The sequence below is a fragment of the Camelus dromedarius genome, chromosome 10 (assembly GCF_036321535.1).
Source record: "Camelus dromedarius isolate mCamDro1 chromosome 10, mCamDro1.pat, whole genome shotgun sequence".
In the NCBI taxonomy this organism is placed as follows: domain Eukaryota; kingdom Metazoa; phylum Chordata; class Mammalia; order Artiodactyla; family Camelidae; genus Camelus; species Camelus dromedarius.
In genome coordinates this window covers 72,095,077-72,114,668 of record NC_087445.1, presented here as the reverse complement: position 1 = coordinate 72,114,668, position 19,592 = coordinate 72,095,077, and the positions used below count along the sequence as shown (strand labels likewise).

General features: G+C 52.0%; 1 protein-coding gene across 15 annotated transcripts in view; it reads right to left on the bottom strand.

Moving 5' to 3' along the window:
* DNM1 (dynamin 1) overlaps positions 1-19,592 on the bottom strand; it is a 41,822-nt gene that overhangs the window by 4,721 nt on the left and 17,509 nt on the right. For 5 of the 15 annotated variants that reach the window (XM_031450601.2, XM_031450605.2, XM_031450597.2 and 2 more), the window contains exons 10-20: positions 19,302-19,440; positions 12,142-12,228; positions 9,750-9,820; positions 9,510-9,561; positions 9,294-9,305; positions 7,098-7,211; positions 3,295-3,404; positions 2,488-2,599; positions 2,032-2,043; positions 1,487-1,657; positions 189-430 (exon numbers count right to left, since the gene is read on the bottom strand). In XM_031450601.2, coding sequence (XP_031306461.1) covers positions 189-430; positions 1,487-1,657; positions 2,032-2,043; positions 2,488-2,599; positions 3,295-3,404; positions 7,098-7,211; positions 9,294-9,305; positions 9,510-9,561; positions 9,750-9,820; positions 12,142-12,228; positions 19,302-19,440 — 1,122 coding nt within the window. Of the gene's footprint in view, positions 1-188; positions 431-1,486; positions 1,658-2,031; positions 2,044-2,487; positions 2,600-3,294; positions 3,405-7,097; positions 7,212-9,293; positions 9,306-9,509; positions 9,562-9,749; positions 9,821-12,141; positions 12,229-17,534; positions 17,674-19,301; positions 19,441-19,592 lie in introns of all 15 variants that reach the window. The other 10 variants (XR_004136393.2, XR_004136394.2, XR_004136398.2 and 7 more) reach the window with 5 other exon arrangements.

The following is a 19,592-nucleotide window of genomic DNA, read 5'->3' as shown; positions in this document are numbered from 1 at the left end:
CCAGCCCCGCAGCCAGCGCTCCACGGCAAGCCCCGCCCCGCGACAAGCCCCGCCCCTCTCTAAGCTCCGCCCCTCGCTCCAGGTGGGAGCCGCCCCGGTGACGCGGGCGCGCCACTGCCCGGTCCCGGCCCTCCTCCCGCGGGCCCCGGGCTGGGGGGCTTTGGGGCCGTGGGAGCCGGCCCTGGTACCTGCGTCCGGCCGGTACGCTCTGCACCTGCAGCCAAGAGTCGTCCACGGGCGGGGGCATGGGCGTGCTGACAGTGGTCGTGTTGATGTCGCCGATGATGCTGAGTGCCTCCTTCAGTGCGTGGTACATGCGCAGCATCTCGTCGCGCCGCTGCGCCTGCTCGGCCGACTCCTCCATCAGTGTGTTCTGGTCCCCACACGAGTACAGGTTGGCCAGCAGTTCCGAGAAGATGAATTCCTTGGTCTGCAGGCGGGCAGAAAGGAGAGGGCTGGTATCTGATGCCTGTACCAATTTGCCAGCCTGGCCGGGTCCTACTAGGACTGGGAACTCGGGGATGGGGATCTGCCACCGCCTAAACTCGGAGATCTCACTCGCTCCCACGCCTCCCCTCTTGCCCTTTCTCAGATGGTCCAGAGAAGAAAGGTGAACTGTTCAAGGTCACAGATTTGGAAGGACACTCAGGGCCTATCATGCAACCAAGACACCTGGTTACTCAGCTTTTTTGTCTGTTTGTAAAATGGGGGTAGTTAGCCCTTTCCAAGGACTTTGCTCCATTGGACCAAAATAAGGAAGGCAACAGTTTAAAATTTTCTGAGCCCTAGAGTAACAGGTGTGAATGTGTTCCTGAACTGAGTGAAATGTGAGTCTCTGTGTGGAGGGGGCGGGGTATGTTCTTAAAATCCCCAGATGTTACCTGGCCTAGGCTCTGGAACATTCATGGTGAGATGCTGAGGTTTTTTAATGCCATAGGCCTGTGTCTCATTTATTCATTATTTACATAACATTGAGCATCTACCACATGCCAGGCACTGTGTTTTTATGCACTTTATATTCATTTAATCCTCAATTATATTTTTGTCCATATTTTACATATAAGAAAACAGAGGCTCAGAGAGGGTAGTTCATTTGCTCAGAGTCACACAGGGAATTTATGACAAAGTTAGGATTCCAGCACAATTCTATTTCCCCTTGGGCCATGTTTCTTCAATAAGCCACAGGTGGAAGTTGTTCTGTGAGGGGTGTAATTCAAAACATGATTTGGGAGTTCTTTAAAAAGGCAGATTTCTAGCCTCTTCTGAAAAACATTTAAGCATGTTTGGAACAACTTGGGCATGTGAATCGACAAAATAACATACAAAGCTCACATTGTATTTCTACTGGATAGCTCTGGTGTGAACCCGTGCCTCCCTCCCCAGACCTGTCTCAAGGGGCTAGCCTATGCCCACCCCAGGCTAATCTCGCTACCCACCTCTCTGGTCCCACAAGAGCACCCGCCCCACCACGTGGTGGTGCACCCACATTGTTGATCATGAGGTGCATGATGGTCTTAGGCATGAGATCCCGCACAGTCTTGTTGACGATGGCCATGTATGAGTCCACCAAGTTCCGGATGGTCTCCACCTGCCGCTCCAGCTGTGGGTCCATGGAGTGCATGAAGTTGTCTGAGCCGTTCTCCTCGGTCTCACTGGCCTGCCATTAAGAACGGAGGGCATCAGGGTGGCTGGGCCCTCAAAGTCAGGTATCAGGCATCCCCAGGGTTCCAGCCCCTTCAAGGGTGCCTTGAACACTGAGGCACAGAGAGAAGCAACTGGCCTTAATACAAAGATACCAGCTCCCCTGTAGCTCTGGGTCTCTGGGCTCTGCCCACCCCAGTGCCTCTCAGGATCCCAGACCTTCATTCAGCCTGATCTTGGCTCTGACTCTAGTGCCTAGAATTCTCCTTAGTTTTCCCAATCCACAAATTAGGAAAGGATATCTCCAAGGTCCCTTCCTGATTCTAAAGACCTAGCCAGATCTGGCGCCAGCCAGATGCCTGGCAGAAGGTGAGGGAAGGGCGCACTCACTTTCTCTTTGTCCTGAGAGGGCCACACCAAAGCCATAGAGGTCACCACACCAGCATTGCCACCGCCACCGCCACCAGCGAGCCCAGCCGAAGTAGACACACACAGAGGAAAATAGGAGAGACTGAGTGAACCCAGGGCACAGCACCCAACTATAAGGTAACTCTAGACATTGTCACAGTGAAAGAGGGGAGAAAAGTGAAGGCAGTCACAAGAAACCACCATCATATGAAAGGGATGCCAGAAATGCCATCTGTGGCAGAGAAAGGGTCAGGTAAAACTGCACTGGAGAAGGGAGGAAGCTTAACTCTGATCCCACTCCAGGGAAGGTAGGGGGAGGATCCCTGCTATTTCTGAGCCCAAAAAGAGCTTGAAAATATGAAATGACTTGGCATCACTAAGGATGGCCCCCAGGACCCCCTATTTTAAGCATCTTTCCCCTACTCCCTTGCCACTCACCCCAACACGCTCAGGGTACACGCCAGCCCTCAGGAAGGAGGCCTTCCAGCTATCCACCTCCTCCTGTGTCTCACAGGCCAGTTCCAGCTGCCGATAATCCTTGTAGACATTCCTGCAAGATGAGGCAGATAGTGAGGGGAGATGGGGCATGTGTGGACCAGGGTCATCATGCCTGGGGGGCCAGTCCTGGCTTTCTCATGTCCCAGCTGTGGCAAGTCGCTTCCTCTCTCCAAGCCTCAGTTTTCCCACCTGGAAGATGGGTTAATTATAATTCCTACCTCCTAGGGTCATTGTGAGGATTCAGGGAAATGAGCAGTGAAATGCTCTATTAGAAAGGGATTGGGCCCTTATAAAAGGGGTACCCATGACAATCCAGTCCCTAGCTGGGAGCTCAGCCCCCACTGGCCCCCTCCCAGGCTTTCCCCTGATGGCAGCTATATTGACCCCTCATCTCCAAGTAGGAGAAAGTCCACAAGAGTCAGCCCTGGGTTGGGAGGTGTACTGCCACTGGCCCCTCTGGACACTGAACAACAGGAGAAGGGGACCAGTATCTCATACAGGGCAGGTGCTAACCAAGAGATTGTAGAAGGACAGGAGGGAAGGAGGGAAGGAGGCAGGGAGGGGGAGGGGGAAGGGAGAGGGGCAGAGGAAAGGGAGATCTTGACATGAAGTCTAGTACAGAGTAGAAACTCAACAAATATTTGACGAATGCATGACTTGCTGCAGGGCTTGGGGCAGGTCCCTGTCCCTTCTGGATCTGTGGGCCCATCTCTACTCCCCACGGCCCTGGTGGGGGCCGGCAACCACCTCTGCTCCGTGTTGAAGAGGGCAAAGATGTGCTTGCTTGACATGAAGCCCTTCTCCACGTCCCGCAGCTTCAAGTTGTCCACGGACAGCATGTATTTCTTCTCCTTCTCCTGTGGGGAGAGGTCAGAGTGATGGGTGAGGTTGGCATTGTTCTCTGCCACGCACAGGTGCTGTCTGATGAAAGCCTGGCCATGGAGCCCTGGGCCTGCCGGGCGCCTCGGCTCCTGTCGGCACTCAAGGTATTCCCACCATCTCTGCATCCATGCCAGAGCCTAGGAGCCCGGGGAGGCTGCAAAGCTCAGCCTGGCTCCCACATCCCGCCCAAGCAAACCCTGGATGCAAGCCAGGGACCCCGCACTCAGCCTCCCTCACCCCTGGCCTGGCTGATGGGGCCTGCTTTGGATAAGCCTCTGACTTCATTTCCTGACTGGAGAGACAGGGAAGGGGGGCCACCCAGTCCAGCAGCTTCAAAGGGCTGGCTCAGCCCACTCCCCACAGCCGCCCATGTGTTAGCAATCAGGCACACAGCACAAGCCTGGAGATGGTGAGTCTGTGTGTGCAACGTGTGTGGTTGTGTGTTTGTGCAAACACGTACATGCCTAAGCCTGTGTCCTCTCACCACTGTGTGTGCGCCCATGTGTTCCTGCGTGTGCACAAGTATGCCTGAGGAGGTGCCAGCCTGGCTGTGTGTGCGTGTGAGCATCTTTGTATGTCTACACACTTATGCAAGTGTATGTGGCGATTGTAAATGTCTATGTTTGCACGAATGTGCCTTTTGGACACGTGCTGTGGGTGCACATATTTACGTGCATATAGTTTGCATAATGGGCTGAATATGTTTGGTTTATCTGTATCATCTGGGAGGGGTTATGTGTATCTGTGGATAGGCGGGGGAGGGCCAGACCTACATGCACATGTGTGTAGGCCTGGTGTGGGCCGACATGCGCCTGTAGCCTGTACTGTCCAAGGGAAGAAGCTCAGGGATCTTTGGAAGAGGCACCCCAGGATGGGGCTCTGGGAGGAGGGGGTGTGTTTCTGCTGCCTGTACCCCACTAGCCCAACAAACACGACAGGGCCCATGCCCGGGGGCGGGGTGGGGGAGGTCTGTGTGGGTGTCGGAGGACTCAGAGCTTGGACATAAGCCTCGCCCAGGATTTCGGGTAGGGGGCTGGGTTGAGGAGGACCCTGCTCCTTGCCCTGGCGTCATCCTGCCCACCTCCCTCTGTCCCCCACACCCGCCTGGCCCGTCCAGCCACATAAAGCCCTCTTTATGCCAGGCGGGTGGCCGGGAGCCCCAGAGGGCGGCTGGGGGAGGAGAGGAGGAAGTTGCACACGCGGCTAGGGAACATCTGGAAGCATTCGAGGGAGGCCCCGCCGCCACCCGCCCTGCGCTCTGGGGTTGGACACTAGGTAGGAGCAGCCTCCTTCTTCCTGCCGGCCGGCCCCCTCCCCAGGCCCCTCCTTCCCAGCCACAGCTCCGGCTCACCCCTGCCACGTCAAAGGAGGCAGAAGGGGATCAGAGCAGAGAGGGGACCCCGGGCTGGCTGGGCTGGGCTGGGGGCCTCGCATCTCCAGGACATGGGGCTGAAGCTCTCGCCCGCCGAACAGACACTGCTGCCTGGATGGATCAGAGGACACCTCCACTCCGTCTACCCAGTGTTTAGACTATCTGTTCAGGACTCCCAAATTGTACAGTAGTCTGCACATTGGTTAGGCTGGGCTGGGTTAGACCCTCGGCGCCGCCGCTGGAGAGCTGGACTGACCCCCACTCGCCATCCCAGAACCGGAGCCTGGAGCGGGGACAGGGGGCTGGGGGGGGGCAAAGGGTGGGCTGGGAGGTGGCACAGAGGGATGGGGGTGCCACCCTGCTGTGGGACAGGGTGGGGGTGCTGATGGGTGGTGGAGGAAGACTGAGAAGATGGGGGGGTCAGAGAGGGCTGGGGATGTGGGCGGCCGCCTCGCTGCCCAGAGAGCCACCCAAGTCCCAAAGACCAGATGGCTGGTGGATGGGTGGAGAAGGGAGACAGATCACCCTCCCCCGAGCCTGGACCACCTCCATCTCCCCAGCTGTTTTAGTGCAAAACATCCATTCACTTCCAACACATATATGCAACCTCACCTCAGCATGAACACCCTTGCAACTCAGGAACATACATTTCCACATTCAGACTTCAAATCACACATCCATGTCCCGAGCACACACACATCACAAGTGCATGCACACACACACCCACTTACAATGGAACACTGGCCCTCTCCCATCCTTACACCCCCAATACAATACATATTCTCAAATATTCCACATGAGGCCCCTCCCTCCTCAAGCCCACTCACCACACACACACACCTACACAAACACACCAAACACAGGCACACACACTAGAGTCAGGCACACATGGTCTGCCCCCACACACATGCAGACCCACATATACCAAACAAGCCCAGAGGCTTATCCCCCAAACCCTCTCCTATAAAACACCCACATACCATGTCCACAAGTCTCATACATCCCCTCTTCCCAGCACTCACTGCCCACACCTACTCCCACACCCAACATACACTCAGTGCCGACTTCCACACATGACTCAACTCAAAGGTACACACAAAGCTTAGAAAAGAAGCCCCCCAAACACAAGGATGGGGGCCCCTCTCAAATATTCTCCCTCCTCCCCACCAGAGTAGCCAGTCGCTGGCCCACAGCCCCAGGTCACACTGTCCGCTGGCCCTGTGTAAGGAATCTCAACACTGGAGCATCAGGAGTTGTGGGGCCAGCAGTTGGCACCCCTGGTCCGTGCGCTCATCTAGGGAGCCTGCCTGGGCGGCAGAGCAAGAAGCAACCCCCACACCCCAGCGCCACCTCACACCCCACCCCTTCCAGGGGCCCCTGTGCTCTGGGAGAGGCCAGGGTTGGGGTAATGAGGTCCAGATGGCTTGGCGCCCCTGACAGTGATGACAGAGGGCCCCGCCCAAGGTGGGGAGGGGGCCCTGCGTGGGGCGACTTGGAGGGGGCAGGGATCAAGGAGGGGGCCTGGAGACCAAAATCACAGTCTATCACCCCAAGCTCCGCTGCCCTGTTGAGAGCACCCTCTTCTCCAACAGCCCCTTCATGAAGAAGGGGGTCCCTTCCCCCACTGCTTGGCCAGCTGGAGTTCATTACCACAAACCCCCCCACCCCCCACCAGCCCTCCCTGCTCTCTCTGGTCACCTCTGGAATCCAGATGTGGAAGCCAAACAGACATGTTCTTAAAGGAGACCAACAGCAGGGGAGGGAGGTGGCCGGGGTTCCATGTGCCCTGGGGGGCAGGGAGGGGTTTGCCGTGGGGCCTCTGCGAGGCCTCATCACTCCTGGCCCTGCAGGCCGGAGGCGCCCTGGGCATCTCCCTCGGACTGCTGGGGTCCAGGGGACTGGGGTGCAGGGGTTAACAGGGTGTCTGGCAGCTGGACTCCTGTGTGTCATGGGTCTGTGGGGGCCATGGAGGAGGAGGCACGCCCTGGAGCAGGAAAACAGGAAGGCTGCAGAGTTGGTGGGGTCAGGGAGTGGGGCCCAGCACCCCTGCCCACCCTCTCCAGGGCACTCAGCCCCAAGCTCCCCAGCCCAGCCAAGCCATCTTCTCCATCCAGCCTGGAGGAGCCCCCAGGATTGCCTGCCTCTGGTCCTTACCTCCCACATCCATCCAAGGTCTTTGATGGGACTTTAAAATACCCCTGTTGAGTGGTCCAGTCCACTCCAAGGCCATGGTCCGGTCTGAGCCTGACTTTGGCCACCAGCCAAACCCCTTGATGACCAGCGGCCTTTTACTTACCTCATCATCCTTGTACCAGGACAGATTCTCAGCAGTCAGCACAAACCAATACTCCTTGGAGCCCCCCTTCATGATGCCGATATTGTTGATGGTCAGCCAGCCTTTCCGGATGACCTGGAGGGTGAGGGGGAAGGAGGTCAGTGGGCAGAGGCCAGGATTTCTGGGGAGGATGGGGTAGGCCAAGAGAGACACTCAGAAGCCCACCCCTCCCCCAGCTCTTGGAGGCCTGGCTGGGTCGATGGGGGTGGGGGCCAGACCTGCCCAGGTTTGAAACACAAGTGAACAGAGTGGACGACAAAGGAAGGCAGAGGTCAGCTCAGGATAAAAAGCCTTCTCACAGTCAGAGCCATCCAAGAAGGGGACTGGTGGCTTTGGTAGGGGAAGAGCTCCTAAATGTGTGCAAAATGTGTGCAAAATTTGCTAAAATGTGTGCAAGCAGAGTTTAGGTGGCCAACTGGGCAAGACAACTCTGAGTATCTTTTCAGCTGAAGAGTCAATTTATTCAAAGACTTGTTTCTGACCTCAGGGACTTTGCACATGCTCCTGTTGACTCTGCCTAGAAAGCACTGCCTCCTGTTTGCTTGGCAAATCCTACTCATTCTTTGGGTATGGGCTCAGAAGTCACATTCTCAGGCAGGCTCTCTCTGGGCCCCCAGTATAAATTAGGACCCCTACTATAATCTTTTATCCCTCCCTTAAGTTTTCTTCTATGACGATGTCTGTAATTTTAAGTGTGTGTGTGTGTGTGTGTGTGTGTGTGTGTGTGTGTGTGTGTGTGTGTGTTTACCTGCTGATGTCAGCCTGTCTTGCTAAATTGTGGTTCTCTCCCTCACTGGTGTATCCTAGCATCTGGCAATGTGCTCACAGACAGTAAGTGATCAATAAATATTTGTGGCATGAATCCATGAATGCTAGGTAGTGGAGTTCTAAGAATCTTTGCTCCCAGGCCCCAGACAGCGGTAGGGTGGTAGGGAGTGGGGATGGGGGAAGGGGCTAAGCACAAATTCCCCAGACCTCTCTTCCCGGGAAAGCCCAGAGGAACAGGCAAAGTTACTTTTCACAGCAGGAAGCAGCTGTCCCTGGGACTGTCCTGAGCCAATAACAGGGACACAATAGCCAGGCGCCCCATGACCTCTCTCTCTCCTACCCTGTCCTGGTCTGAGGATCCCCTCAGTGTTTCGTTACTGTCTTTGGAATTGAGTCTGAATGTCACACCCTGGCCCTCCATCTCCCTGATCTGACCAACAGACCTCTCCACCCTGCTCCTGCCCTGACTCGCAGCCTTTGTCCTTCCTCAGCCACTCCAACCTGTGCCCCACTTCCTGCTCATCCAAAGCCCCCTTCCAGAGCCCTGGAACCAGGGACTTTCTGTTCCCCCAACTCCCACCTTGCCTGGGTCCTGACCACAAGCCCAGGCCTCCAGGGTTAGAGTCTGAATCCTGTCCAGGGACCAGCACAGTGTAGGCACCAGTGAGTGTTTGCTGGACCGAACTGTCCTGGGATACTGTATTCATTAACTCCTTCATTCTATTGAGCAGCTACTGTGTGCCAGGCACTGCCATGGGGGCTGAGGCTTTACTGGTGAACAAGACAGACCCTTGTAGAGTTCAGGAGAGAAACAAATATGATACTAGTAATCAAACAAACCCCTAGATTATCACAAAAAAAATGACGGCCTCCAGAAAAGCTCAGACTCTATGGCTGGTGGTACAAGTAGGGTTGAGAAGTGATGTTTCAGCAGCGAGCTGAAGGACAGAGCAGGTGAGGAGGCACCTGTCTCTTGACATTTCATTCATCTCTTTATTCAACATTCTGATAGAGATGCCAGCTTAAAAACATGTTTCTTTCTCATCCATCCAACCATCCATCCATCCAATCATCCAAAAGATATTTAAAGAGCACCTACTCAGTGCCAGCCCCCTGCCAGGCATTTTCACCCACCCCAACCCACATGGTCTACCTCTGGGTGAAGCTGATGCTTAGCACACGCACACTCATGGGGAGATTAGGGTGGGACTCTGCGTGTGGCTAAGCCTTGCCTCTGGCCCAAGAGCATGTGTGCACACCCATGTGCTGGTGTGCGCAAGCAGCTCAAGCCAAAAAGTACGCCCTCGTGACCCCTGCATATCCACACTACAAATGGGTCCCCTCCTCCCCAACACTACACAAACCAAGAACCCCAGTCCTGGTACTCACCAGAATCTCATCCTGCAAAGAGGTAACCATAGCAACCACGAGAAGCATCGGGAGAGAGGAGAGAGGGTTACTGAGGCAGAATGGGAGGCTTGTGGCTGGCATCTGACAGGCTCCCTGGCCCGTGCGGGACCCTTCCCCATGGGGGAGGGGCTCTTAGAGCTCGGCGTCCATCTGGTACCCTCCATCCCTCGGGCTGGGTCACTGGGGTTCACTCACCTGGTTCCCAGAAGCCTTCTTCTTGTTCATCTGGTTGCTCCTTTGCTGAGCACTAATGAGGAGAGAAAGAAAAGTCTCGAACTCCTCTCAAGAGGCCCAACTTCATTGCCACTGCTCAATGGGCACCAAACCCAGAGGCTTAACCCAGCAGACCTGGGTCCTACACACACACGTGCGCGCACACACACACGCACACACAGTCACAAGAGTTGTCACCTTCTCTGACCAGGAAGCACTCACTTGGCAAAGCCTATGAAGTCCTCATGGTTGGTATTCATGTAAGCCAGCTCAATATCGATGAGGAGCATGACCTTCAAGGATACACAGGTCAGCGGGCAAGTGGGAAAGATACCACAAAGTTTTAAAATGCATGAAAAGCTGGGAGAAGCATACTTGCAGCACATACAGAATCCATAGTAAGTAAATCTATAATCCATAATAAATGTATCCATAATAGTATCCATAATAAATAAAGAGTTCCTGTAAATCAATAAGTGAAAGAGAAGAAACACAGAATTGTCAAAGAACATGAATGGGTAATCCATGGAAGAAATGCATATAACTATGGATACCTCAAAAAAATGCTCCCTCTCATTAATAGAGAAATGTAAGTTAAAACAAGACCCTTTTTAACCTATCAAATTAACAATAAATACTAGTAATGACCAGTGTGGGCGCACTTGTGGGAAGACAAATTCTCTCATATACTCTTGGTGGAAGCGTAAATTAGTATCACCTTGATGGAGGGCAGTTTGGCAATATTTGACAACATTAAAATGCATATATTCACTTCTAGAACTATATCTCACAGAGAAGCTCAACAAGTCAGCGAAGATATATGTACCAGGGTGTTTAGTCTGGTGTGGTTTGTAGCAGAGAAAAACTGGGAACAAGCCAGTGGCCAGCAGAAGGTGAAATAGGTTATGGTATCCTCTATACAACCCAGCATTTTACAGCTGTTCAAAAGAATAAGGATGATTTCTAGGTTCTGGCAAGGGAAAAAGTCCTTTGCAAATAAGAGTGATGGAATTTGTAACTGAGTCGCTGCATGGGAGTGACATTCTTGACATACACTGTCGGGTTCAGACCCAGGCCCTGCTGCTTCCTGTGAGCCTGTCCTCACTGAGCCTAAAGTTCCACAAATGAAGTGTTTCTGCCTCCTGGGAGTGGGGAAGACAGAATGAGACGAGGAAGGTCAGGTGTCTGACATGTAATGGGTGCTCAACAGATGTTAGCTACCATTATCTTTAGAGAAAAAGGCAAGACACACAGCAGGATTGTGTTTCCTTAGGACTTAGAGGTAATCTGGAATCTATATGTGCCTGGGAAAAAAGTCTGGAAGGGGACATACCAAACTTTTAATAATGGTTATTCTGTGGGAGACTGGGGGCAGGGGAGAGAGAATGGAGGAACATTTACTTGTAATTTAATGACTTCCACATTGAATATTTTGTTGAGTATGTATCACTTTTGTAATTAAAAAGAAACCAATGAGGATTTAAAAACACAACCTCAGCAAGAAAAATATGAGTGACTGGGGACAGCACCATTGTGGAGAAAGGGTGTATGAGGATGGAGGCTGGGAATTGGGAGCCAGAGGTAAATATAGACAGAAGGATGACAGGGAGATGGACAAGGAAAGAGGAACTGCCTGTGAGCTCTGTGAGTGTGTGCAGACATGAGGGAGCCTGCTCACCTCTGCTCTGCCCAACTCAGAGGCAGCATTCAGTGACTATGTTGTGATTGAATGAATGAATGAGTATTTGATAAATAACTATCAGGAAGCGGGTGCACACAAGGGGTGTCTGGTGACCCAGAAAAACAGCAAATAAAAAGGCCCAAAGAGAGATGACCAGAGGATAGACTGCCAGAAAGCTGAGAAACAGATGGTGGGATTGTCAAATGCAGCAGCTGCTGTGGGAAACAGTATGGCCATGCCCCCCAAAATTAAACAGAATTGCTGTATGATCCAGCAATTCCATTTCTGGGAATATACCTCAAATAATTGAAAGCAAGGTCTCAACAAGATATTTTTGCATCCATATTCATAGCAGGATTATTCACAATAGCCAAAAGGGGGAAAATGGATAAATAAAATGTGGTATATCCATACAATGGAATATTACTCAGTCTGAAAAAGGAAAGAAATTCTGACACATGCTACAACATAGATGAACCTTGAGGACATTATGCTAAGTGAAGGAAGCCACATAACAAGCACTGTATACTTCCACTTACATGAGGTCCCTAGAGTTGTCAAATTCATAGAGACAGAAAGTAGAATGGTGGTTGACAGTGGCTGGGGGGAGGGGGGAATGGGAGTGACTGTTTAATGGGAACAGAGTTTCATTCTAGGAAGATGAAAAAGTTCTGGAGATGGATGGTGGTGATGGTTGCACAGCAACATGAATGTACTTAATACCACTGAACTGCACACTTTAAAATGATTAAAAGAGTAAAATTTATGTGCTATATATTTTCTCACAATAAAAAAGAGAGAAAGGCAGAAAGTTAACATGAAGAGAGAAAGTATAAGGGAGACTGCGACAGAATAGACAAAATGGGAAGAAGGAGGTGAGCCCAGGGACAGGAGTGAAAGGCAAGGGGAGAAGGGGAGCTGCTGTGGGCTCACCTGCTCCTTGGTGCGACCCTCGCGCTCTCGGATGTGAGTGGTCACGATGCGCTCCATCTCCTCCCGCAGCCGAGGGTACTGCTGGAGCTGGGGAAGGGTGGGAGGGAAGAAAGCCACGTACACAGGGAGCACAGGCAGGGAGCATCCAAACCCCACCAGAGTCCAGGGATGCAGGGCGTGGGGTCGGAGGCACACGCGGGATGCTTGAGACGCGAGGAAGAGACACCTAGGGTCCCTGGAAGCTGATGGCACCAAGCCACGGCCACCCCTTCCCCCAAGTGTGGATTCCAAACGGCAATTCAAGGGTCTTCCTGGTTGCAGGCCCTCTTCACTAGCCTACCTGGGCAATTTCGTGGGGGAGGGCAGTTGCCAGGCGCACAAACGCCTTGGGAATCAGCCTGGTCCTTGGCCGCCATCTTGGTGGCAGCCATCTTGGAAACAGACCTTATGATAGAAGCCTTTGTTTGGGGCACCCTTAGCTCCCAAATCTTTCACTGATCCTCAGGGCTACCCTTTGCCTTCTCAATGGATTGGAAGCACAGTTAGGTGGGGGAATCAGGCAGATAACAGCCTACAGAGTACTATCCAGGGAGAATCTGGGGAGGGTAGGGCCCAAGGTGCCAGTTGGCCTCCTGAGTCAGGCTGGGGACAGGCAATGATCTTTGTCAGAGCTGGGGGTGGGGCATAGGGGAAAACCAGCAGTCACACAAAGGACATGCAGGAGGCACAGGCATGCGAGGGGGTGGGGGTGGGGCATGCAGAGTGGGGTGGGGGTGCCAGCAGCATGAGCAGTACCCTGCAGGGGCATGGGTAGGCCCCAGGCCCTCTTGGTAGAATCCACCAGTTTTGCCTCCCTTTGCATGCCCTGGCCTGGCACCATCACCCCCAGCCACATCTGCCTGGCTCTGAGCTGGCCAGCCAGCCAGTCTGTCTCTACCGCACTGCTCCCGGGTAGGAGCTCAGCTGCACCTGTTTCCCCCCTGTTTTCATCAACTGAAGACAAGGGGGAAGTTGCTCCAAACCCTTACCCCTAAGCATGTGAACTCTGCCCTCAGCTCAGCCAGGCTCTGGGCAAAGCCTAGGTTGACTCCTCCTTCAAGACTCTGTTGAATGTCACCTCTTCCAGAAGGCCTGTCGGGACCTCCTGAGGTCCGGATTAGGGGCCTGCCTTCATGTGCCCCCCTCACCCCCACCTTTCCTCACCAAACTGGATTGTAATTGCCCTTAAGGCAGGGGCAGGGCTGGTCACACCACCAGTGCTCAAAGACGGCATGTTGGAGGAATGAGGGAATGAATGAAGGATGGATGTTTTTGCCCTCCTTGCCAGGGTGAGTGGACATGGACTCCTCTGCCTCTGGCTCATGAACCAGCAACTCCTGGGAGATGGGGGCTCACTCAGCTGCAGATGGTGGGAGTCTACCTCCAGGCTTGCTGCCCCGCCCTCTACCACGATGGGGACCAGGCCAGGCAAAGCTAGACCCACAACTTGTCCCTCTTCCCGTTCCTGGGTCAGGCCCCTCAGGTGGATCCCCCTATGTGGGAAAAGAGCTGGAGGTTAGCATGCCTGGGTCACAGGTCATGATTCTGAGTGTAAGATGAAGGCCAAGGAGATGGGGTGGGGGGCATCGGAAGAGGCAGGAGGGTGGGGAAGAAAGCAGCGCCCTGGATGCCGGCCCAGGAGAGGCAGGCTTGAGAGATGCCACATCCCTCCCTCCTCCCCCTGACCATCCCATGGCTGTGCCAAGGGTGTGGCTGATGTGGCCAAGCACAGGGGACCTGGGAGACAAGGCAGCCTGGGATCAGGGGCTTAAAAACAAATGCTGGCTGGAGGGGCCCAGTGGACACTGCTGCCCCATGAGGCTCAAAGATGGGCTCTCACTCCTCCTCACAGTGTCTGGGTTACAGCAGAGTCAGGACTGAGTCATCGCCACCAGAAGACCTCCTCTGAGATGGTCCCAAGTGCTCGCCCGGCACCCCCACCCCCAGAGTGAGGGGGAGCAAGGAGGAAGGAGGAGGGAGCAATTTGCCAAAGAGCATGACCAGTTCTCCTTCGAACCGCCTGGATCTTACATTTGTCAAGTTTTCCACGTGATAGGGCAGCCTCAGCCCCTTCGAGAAGTTCTGTTCCCTTTGAGCATCTTTTTCCGTTCTGGCTGCATCTGAGCATTTCCAGGACTTTTAGCCAGTTTTTTGAAATGGAACTTTCCTCTCTCAGTTCTTGGCTCAGTGGGACAGTCAGCCTGGAGCCCAGGGTTTAGCGGTCAGGAACGCAGGCCCTGGGTTCAAAGCCAGCCCCCTGCCCTGCTGACTCTCCTTGGAAAAGTGACTGGACCTCTCTGAGCTTCAGTTTCTCCATGTGTGAAATGGGGGTAATAACAGCACTTTCTCTCTTAGGGTTGTTGAGAGGATTGAGCAGCACACCCTGTGCTTGACATTAAACTCCAGAGTTCATCTTTGGATCCCAGAAGGGCTAGGCATAATTAGCAGGAGTGGCTTGCTAAATTGAGAAGACTTGGGGAGGAAAACTGATAAAGATGAAGACGGGTGAATTTTACCATGTAAAGAAAAAATTACTATGCATTAATCAAAAGGCAAATTTTTTAAAAGAAATAATTGAAAAGCTTCCTTTCTAAAGTTTTTGTTGATCAATTTTCCTGCTCACAAAAATCTACCAACTCACTGTAAGAAGTCTGAACATGACTAATGACTGTGAAGTAGAAACGAAAAAAATGTTTGTGTTCTTTGCCTTCTTAAAATGATGGTGAGCAACTGTGCCTTTGGAATTTTATCATTTATATATTGTTATGTTATATTATATTATATACATTATATATATTTATCATTTATATAAATTATTTCCCCCCAAATTCTATACATTCTTTTCCAAAACCTGTTTTGTTTTTTTTTTTACCACAGTACATTGTGGAGGGACACATAAATGGAAATAAATATCCCTCGCCCTTTTAACAACTATAGTTTTTCATCACCTGTGTGATACTTTATATAATCAATCCCCTCTTGATGGACATCTGGGTTGTTTCCAAGATACTGCCCTTTACACTAATTACTGTTTTTTGGAATGCAATTCGGCAAAGTGCTCCACAGTTTTTAAAAGTTTATATCTAGTAATCAGTCTTCTAGGAATTTATCCTAATTTAAAATAGTCTTAGAGAAAGAAAAGTAAAATTCTTTACGTACAAGGATGTTTATTGCCAGGTTATTTATTTTTTATTTTTAGAGGTTTTTTTTTGTAGGGGGAGGGAGGTAATTAGGTTTATTTGTTTCTTTTTAATGGAGGCACTGGGGGGGTTGAACCCAGGACCTCATATATGCTAAGCAAGCACTCTACCAATTGAGCTACACCCTCCCCTCCCACCAGGTCATTTACAATATTGAAAATCTAGAGACAGTTTCAATGTTCACCAATAGGAAAATGGTTAAGTTAAGTATACCTTGGTAATTCCATAGAATTTATGCAATTATTAAAAATCCTTCTGTAGACTACGTAATAATATCCCCCAAAACTTATGTGGTTAAGTGAAAAAGCAGGATACGAATATATTCACAGTGTGACTATTTAACAAAGTCAATAAACCTCTGTACAGAAAAAATTCTTTGGAGGAGTAAATTGGTGAAGTTACCAAAACTGAATGCTCACATCCACTGACTAGGCAATTCTATCTTAGAAAGTTATCCTAAAGAAACAACAAGATAAGTACTACAAATACATTTATAAGGCTGTTTACTGCGGTACTGTTTGTAAAAGGAAAAAAAAAAGGTTGAAACAACCTAAATGTCTGTCAATAGGATACTGAATATATAAATCATGTCACAGTTCTACAGTGGAATGTAATTCAGCTGTTCGAGGGCATCATCTTTATGTAGCTATGTACGAGGATTCCACTGCACACTTCTCACTTCAGTTAAAAGGAAGAGTTCAGAGGTCAGTGTGGTTAGTGTGATCCCACTGAGGTTAAAACTGATGTATAGTTGTAATTAGGAAGTGTGTGCTGCTAGCTGCCCTTATCTCTAGAGTTGTGGGGTTACAGGGACTTTTGCTTTCTCTGTGCTATTTGAATATTTTTATAAATCATGAGTGATCAGAACAAAATCAATACTGATGATTTTATTTTTTAAAAAAGAAGTGTATTTGTAAGAAACGTACAAAAATCTCAATATGGCTGTCTGGAAAAGGAGGGTTATTGCCTCTTTTTTATTCTTGGGCATTTCCCAAATTTTCTTTAATTGAGAATGTATTACTTTCATAACAAAAATCCAGATTAAAAAAATTGTTATATTTTGTCTTCTTTTGTAAAGGGATTTGAGGCAGCTTACAATAAACTCCATCGTTTTTAGCTAACAAAAGTAAGATTGTGTGACTTAGTATTCACGATGCAGTGGGACCGTGAATTAGATGTCACGATATTTACTATGCAATGGAGAGTCCAGCCCAGATGTGATTCCATCTGGACCAGGCACTGAGTGGATGCTAATTTGCTTAACCTACCCCTATTTGGCACAAAAGTGAGCAAAAAAAATGAAAGAGGATTGTGAAAGGCGTGCACGGGACTAATTGTGTATGAGCCACGAAAACTGTGATACTTATTTGGAACATGAAATTAAGGTAGATGTGCCCCCACCTCCCAGCATAGGGAACTTTTTCAAATACAGGTGAGTCTGGGCTCATGCAGTCTCCGGGGAAGAACTGCTTCAGATGATCTGGCTAAAAGTCCCCCAAATGCCCCAAAATAGACAAATAGGAAAAAGGCATCCAAAAGGTCACAGACAACTCAAAAGAGGCTGACCCTGTCAAACATGTATGGATTACAGCCAAGTGAGTAATCCAATATGCTTTTAGGCAAATTGGTTTCGAGGGACTGGGATAGCTCCCCCACCCCAGGAGGCCTTGATCCCACATCTCTTCCCTTGGCCTCCCTAAATCTGAATCCCACCCTGCTTTTCTTTTCTGAGACTTGGTTTTGTCATCTGTAAAATGGGGCTAATATTATGTACTTCTTAGGGCGGTTAAAGGATTAAATCAGATAATAAGGGCAAGCACTTAACCTAGTGCTTGGCACACAGTAGGTGCTCAGTAAACAGTGGCCATCTCCTTATCATCGTCATGGTCAAAGGGGCCACTGAGGATGCTTGGGTTAGAGCAAAATCTTCCGGCAGGGATAGGGGCCTGAAGGAATTATAAGTACAAGTAGACCCAGGGTTATAGGCTGGCACGAGACCTCAGGGCCAAGAGACACCTGGGCCAGCCTGAGCATCTGGGTCCACATGGGTGGCTGAGAGGCTGCCAGTTGCTCAGCAGCTGGTTCTGCCCACGGGAGGCCCTGGCCATGAGCAAGAGACGGCCAGGCCCAGCCCCTCCCAGGCGGCCATCATACCTTTTCGCTACACTTTCTGATGGTGGCTGTGAGCTCACTGACTACCATATCCACACACTTGATACTGGGCTCTTTAAGCTTCTGCACCTGCTTTTTCACTGTGGCTTCAAAAGCGAGGTCAGGTGTGAAGAGGCCCGTCCTGCACCCGGGGAGGAGGAGGGGACAGGAGGAGGAGCAGCCGGGGCGGTAGGGCGGTAGGGCAAGGAGAAGGGGAGTGAAAGCCAAGCAGGGCCAGGGTCCGGGATGGAGGATGGCACGGGCACGAGGGAAGAGAGACACCGACACAGAGAAAGAGAGAGAGAAGACAATGTGAGCGTGGAACTTGGCCCTCCTGCCACCACCTGGATTGACACCTCCAGGTGCTGCCAAGTACCCCACCCAAGGGCTCTGAGGGTTGGGGGGGGTCTGAGGGAACAAGGCCCTGCCCCATCCAAGGGCCCTTACTGACTTCATATTCTCTCCCCAGGGCTTGACACCCCACCCCCCAACTCTTCAGCTACACTTAGCCTGCCCTCTCTCTTTTCCTATGCCATCTCTGTCATAGCCTCAGGTCCTGTTGAGGTGCTGATCCAGGCCAGGACCCCATCCACCCACATTCTATTCAATTGTATGTTTCCCAGCATCTCCTGTATTCACTTCATCTAGACTCCAAAGCCCAGCACCATTCCCTACCTCCACCAAAGTTGTTGTATCCAGCTGCCCAGGCTGTGCACTGCACAACTCCAGGGGGCTCCATTTACATAGACTACAGTGCAGATGATGCCTCCTGGAGTTGCAGTGTAGCTGCCTGATCACCACTCTCCAGCTCCCTGCTCTTCTCCTGCCCTTCCCTTTCTCCTCAAGGGGAATCCTTTGCCTCTCCTCCAAAGAAGTCTGGAGGAGATCAGTTTGGAAAGACAGAGAGAGAAGAGGAAAGACAGAAAGAGTGGAGATGGTGATAGAGAGGGGCCGGGGCAGCAGTGGGGAGGGGAAAGGAAGGGAGGCTGAGGTGTGGAATCAAACAAGAACTGGACTTGGAGTCCAAAGCCTTGGCTTCAAGTGACAGCTCTGCCACCTCCTAGCTCATATGACCTTGGGCAAGTCGCTTGACCTCCTAAGCCTCAGTGTTCTTGCTGTGAAATGGGTGCCATCCTCCCTGCCTGGCCCTGCCCTCCTTGAGTGGTTCTGTGAGGCTCAGATGACACAGCAGATGGAAGAGGGCTCTGTCCCTGGCAGGCCGAATGTGGATGGAAGGGACACGGAGGGTCCTGGGTGAGGGTCCTGAGTGAGGGTCCTAAGTGAGGGTGGGGTGAGAATGGGGAATATGAAGGACAGTGAGGAGTCAGGGTACCTGCTCTGGGTCCTCTGAATCCCTCTGGCCATCCAGGCCCCTAGAGCAGCACCAGAGAAGGTCTTGTACCTCATCTGTCCCCAGGGCCAAGGCTTCCCCAAGACCCCTCCCTGGAGCCCCGAAAGATGACCCCACCTCTGAGGGCAGGGAAGGGGCTCAGGGTCCCCTCCGGGCCTCCTCTCTCTGAGCTGGGGGAGTGCTTGGTGGGCTCTCAGAGCAAATAGCCACCATTATACCTGTCTTTCCAGTGTCTAATCCCTTGGTCCCCAGGCCTGGGCCCCAGGGGCTGGGCGAGGCCCCCTCAGAGAGTCCCCCTCTCCTGGTCTGTGGTGGCCTGCCTCCCCCACCCCGCTGAGGTCTGAACATGCTACCGAGGAGGCAGTGGGGGAGGTGGGGAGGGAGCACCTGGCAGCAGAGCAGGGCGGGGCAGGGGTTACCTTCTTGGTGCACTGTCTAACGGTGCTGATTAGCTCCGAGATAACCATGTCCACACACTTGAGACACGGTTCTCGGATCTTCTTCACCTGCTTTTTCACAATGGTCTCAAAGGCCATGTCTGGGGTAAAGAGCCCCGTTCTGAACGCCCGGAGCGGGAGAAGGGCACGGTGTCACAGGCCAGCTCCGGGTAGGAGCACCAGGCCAGGGCCCCGCCCCGACCCCCTGAGCTTTGCCCCCAGGGTCCTCCCCCTACCCCTCTCTGGGCTTCAGTCTCCCCGTCTGTAAAATGA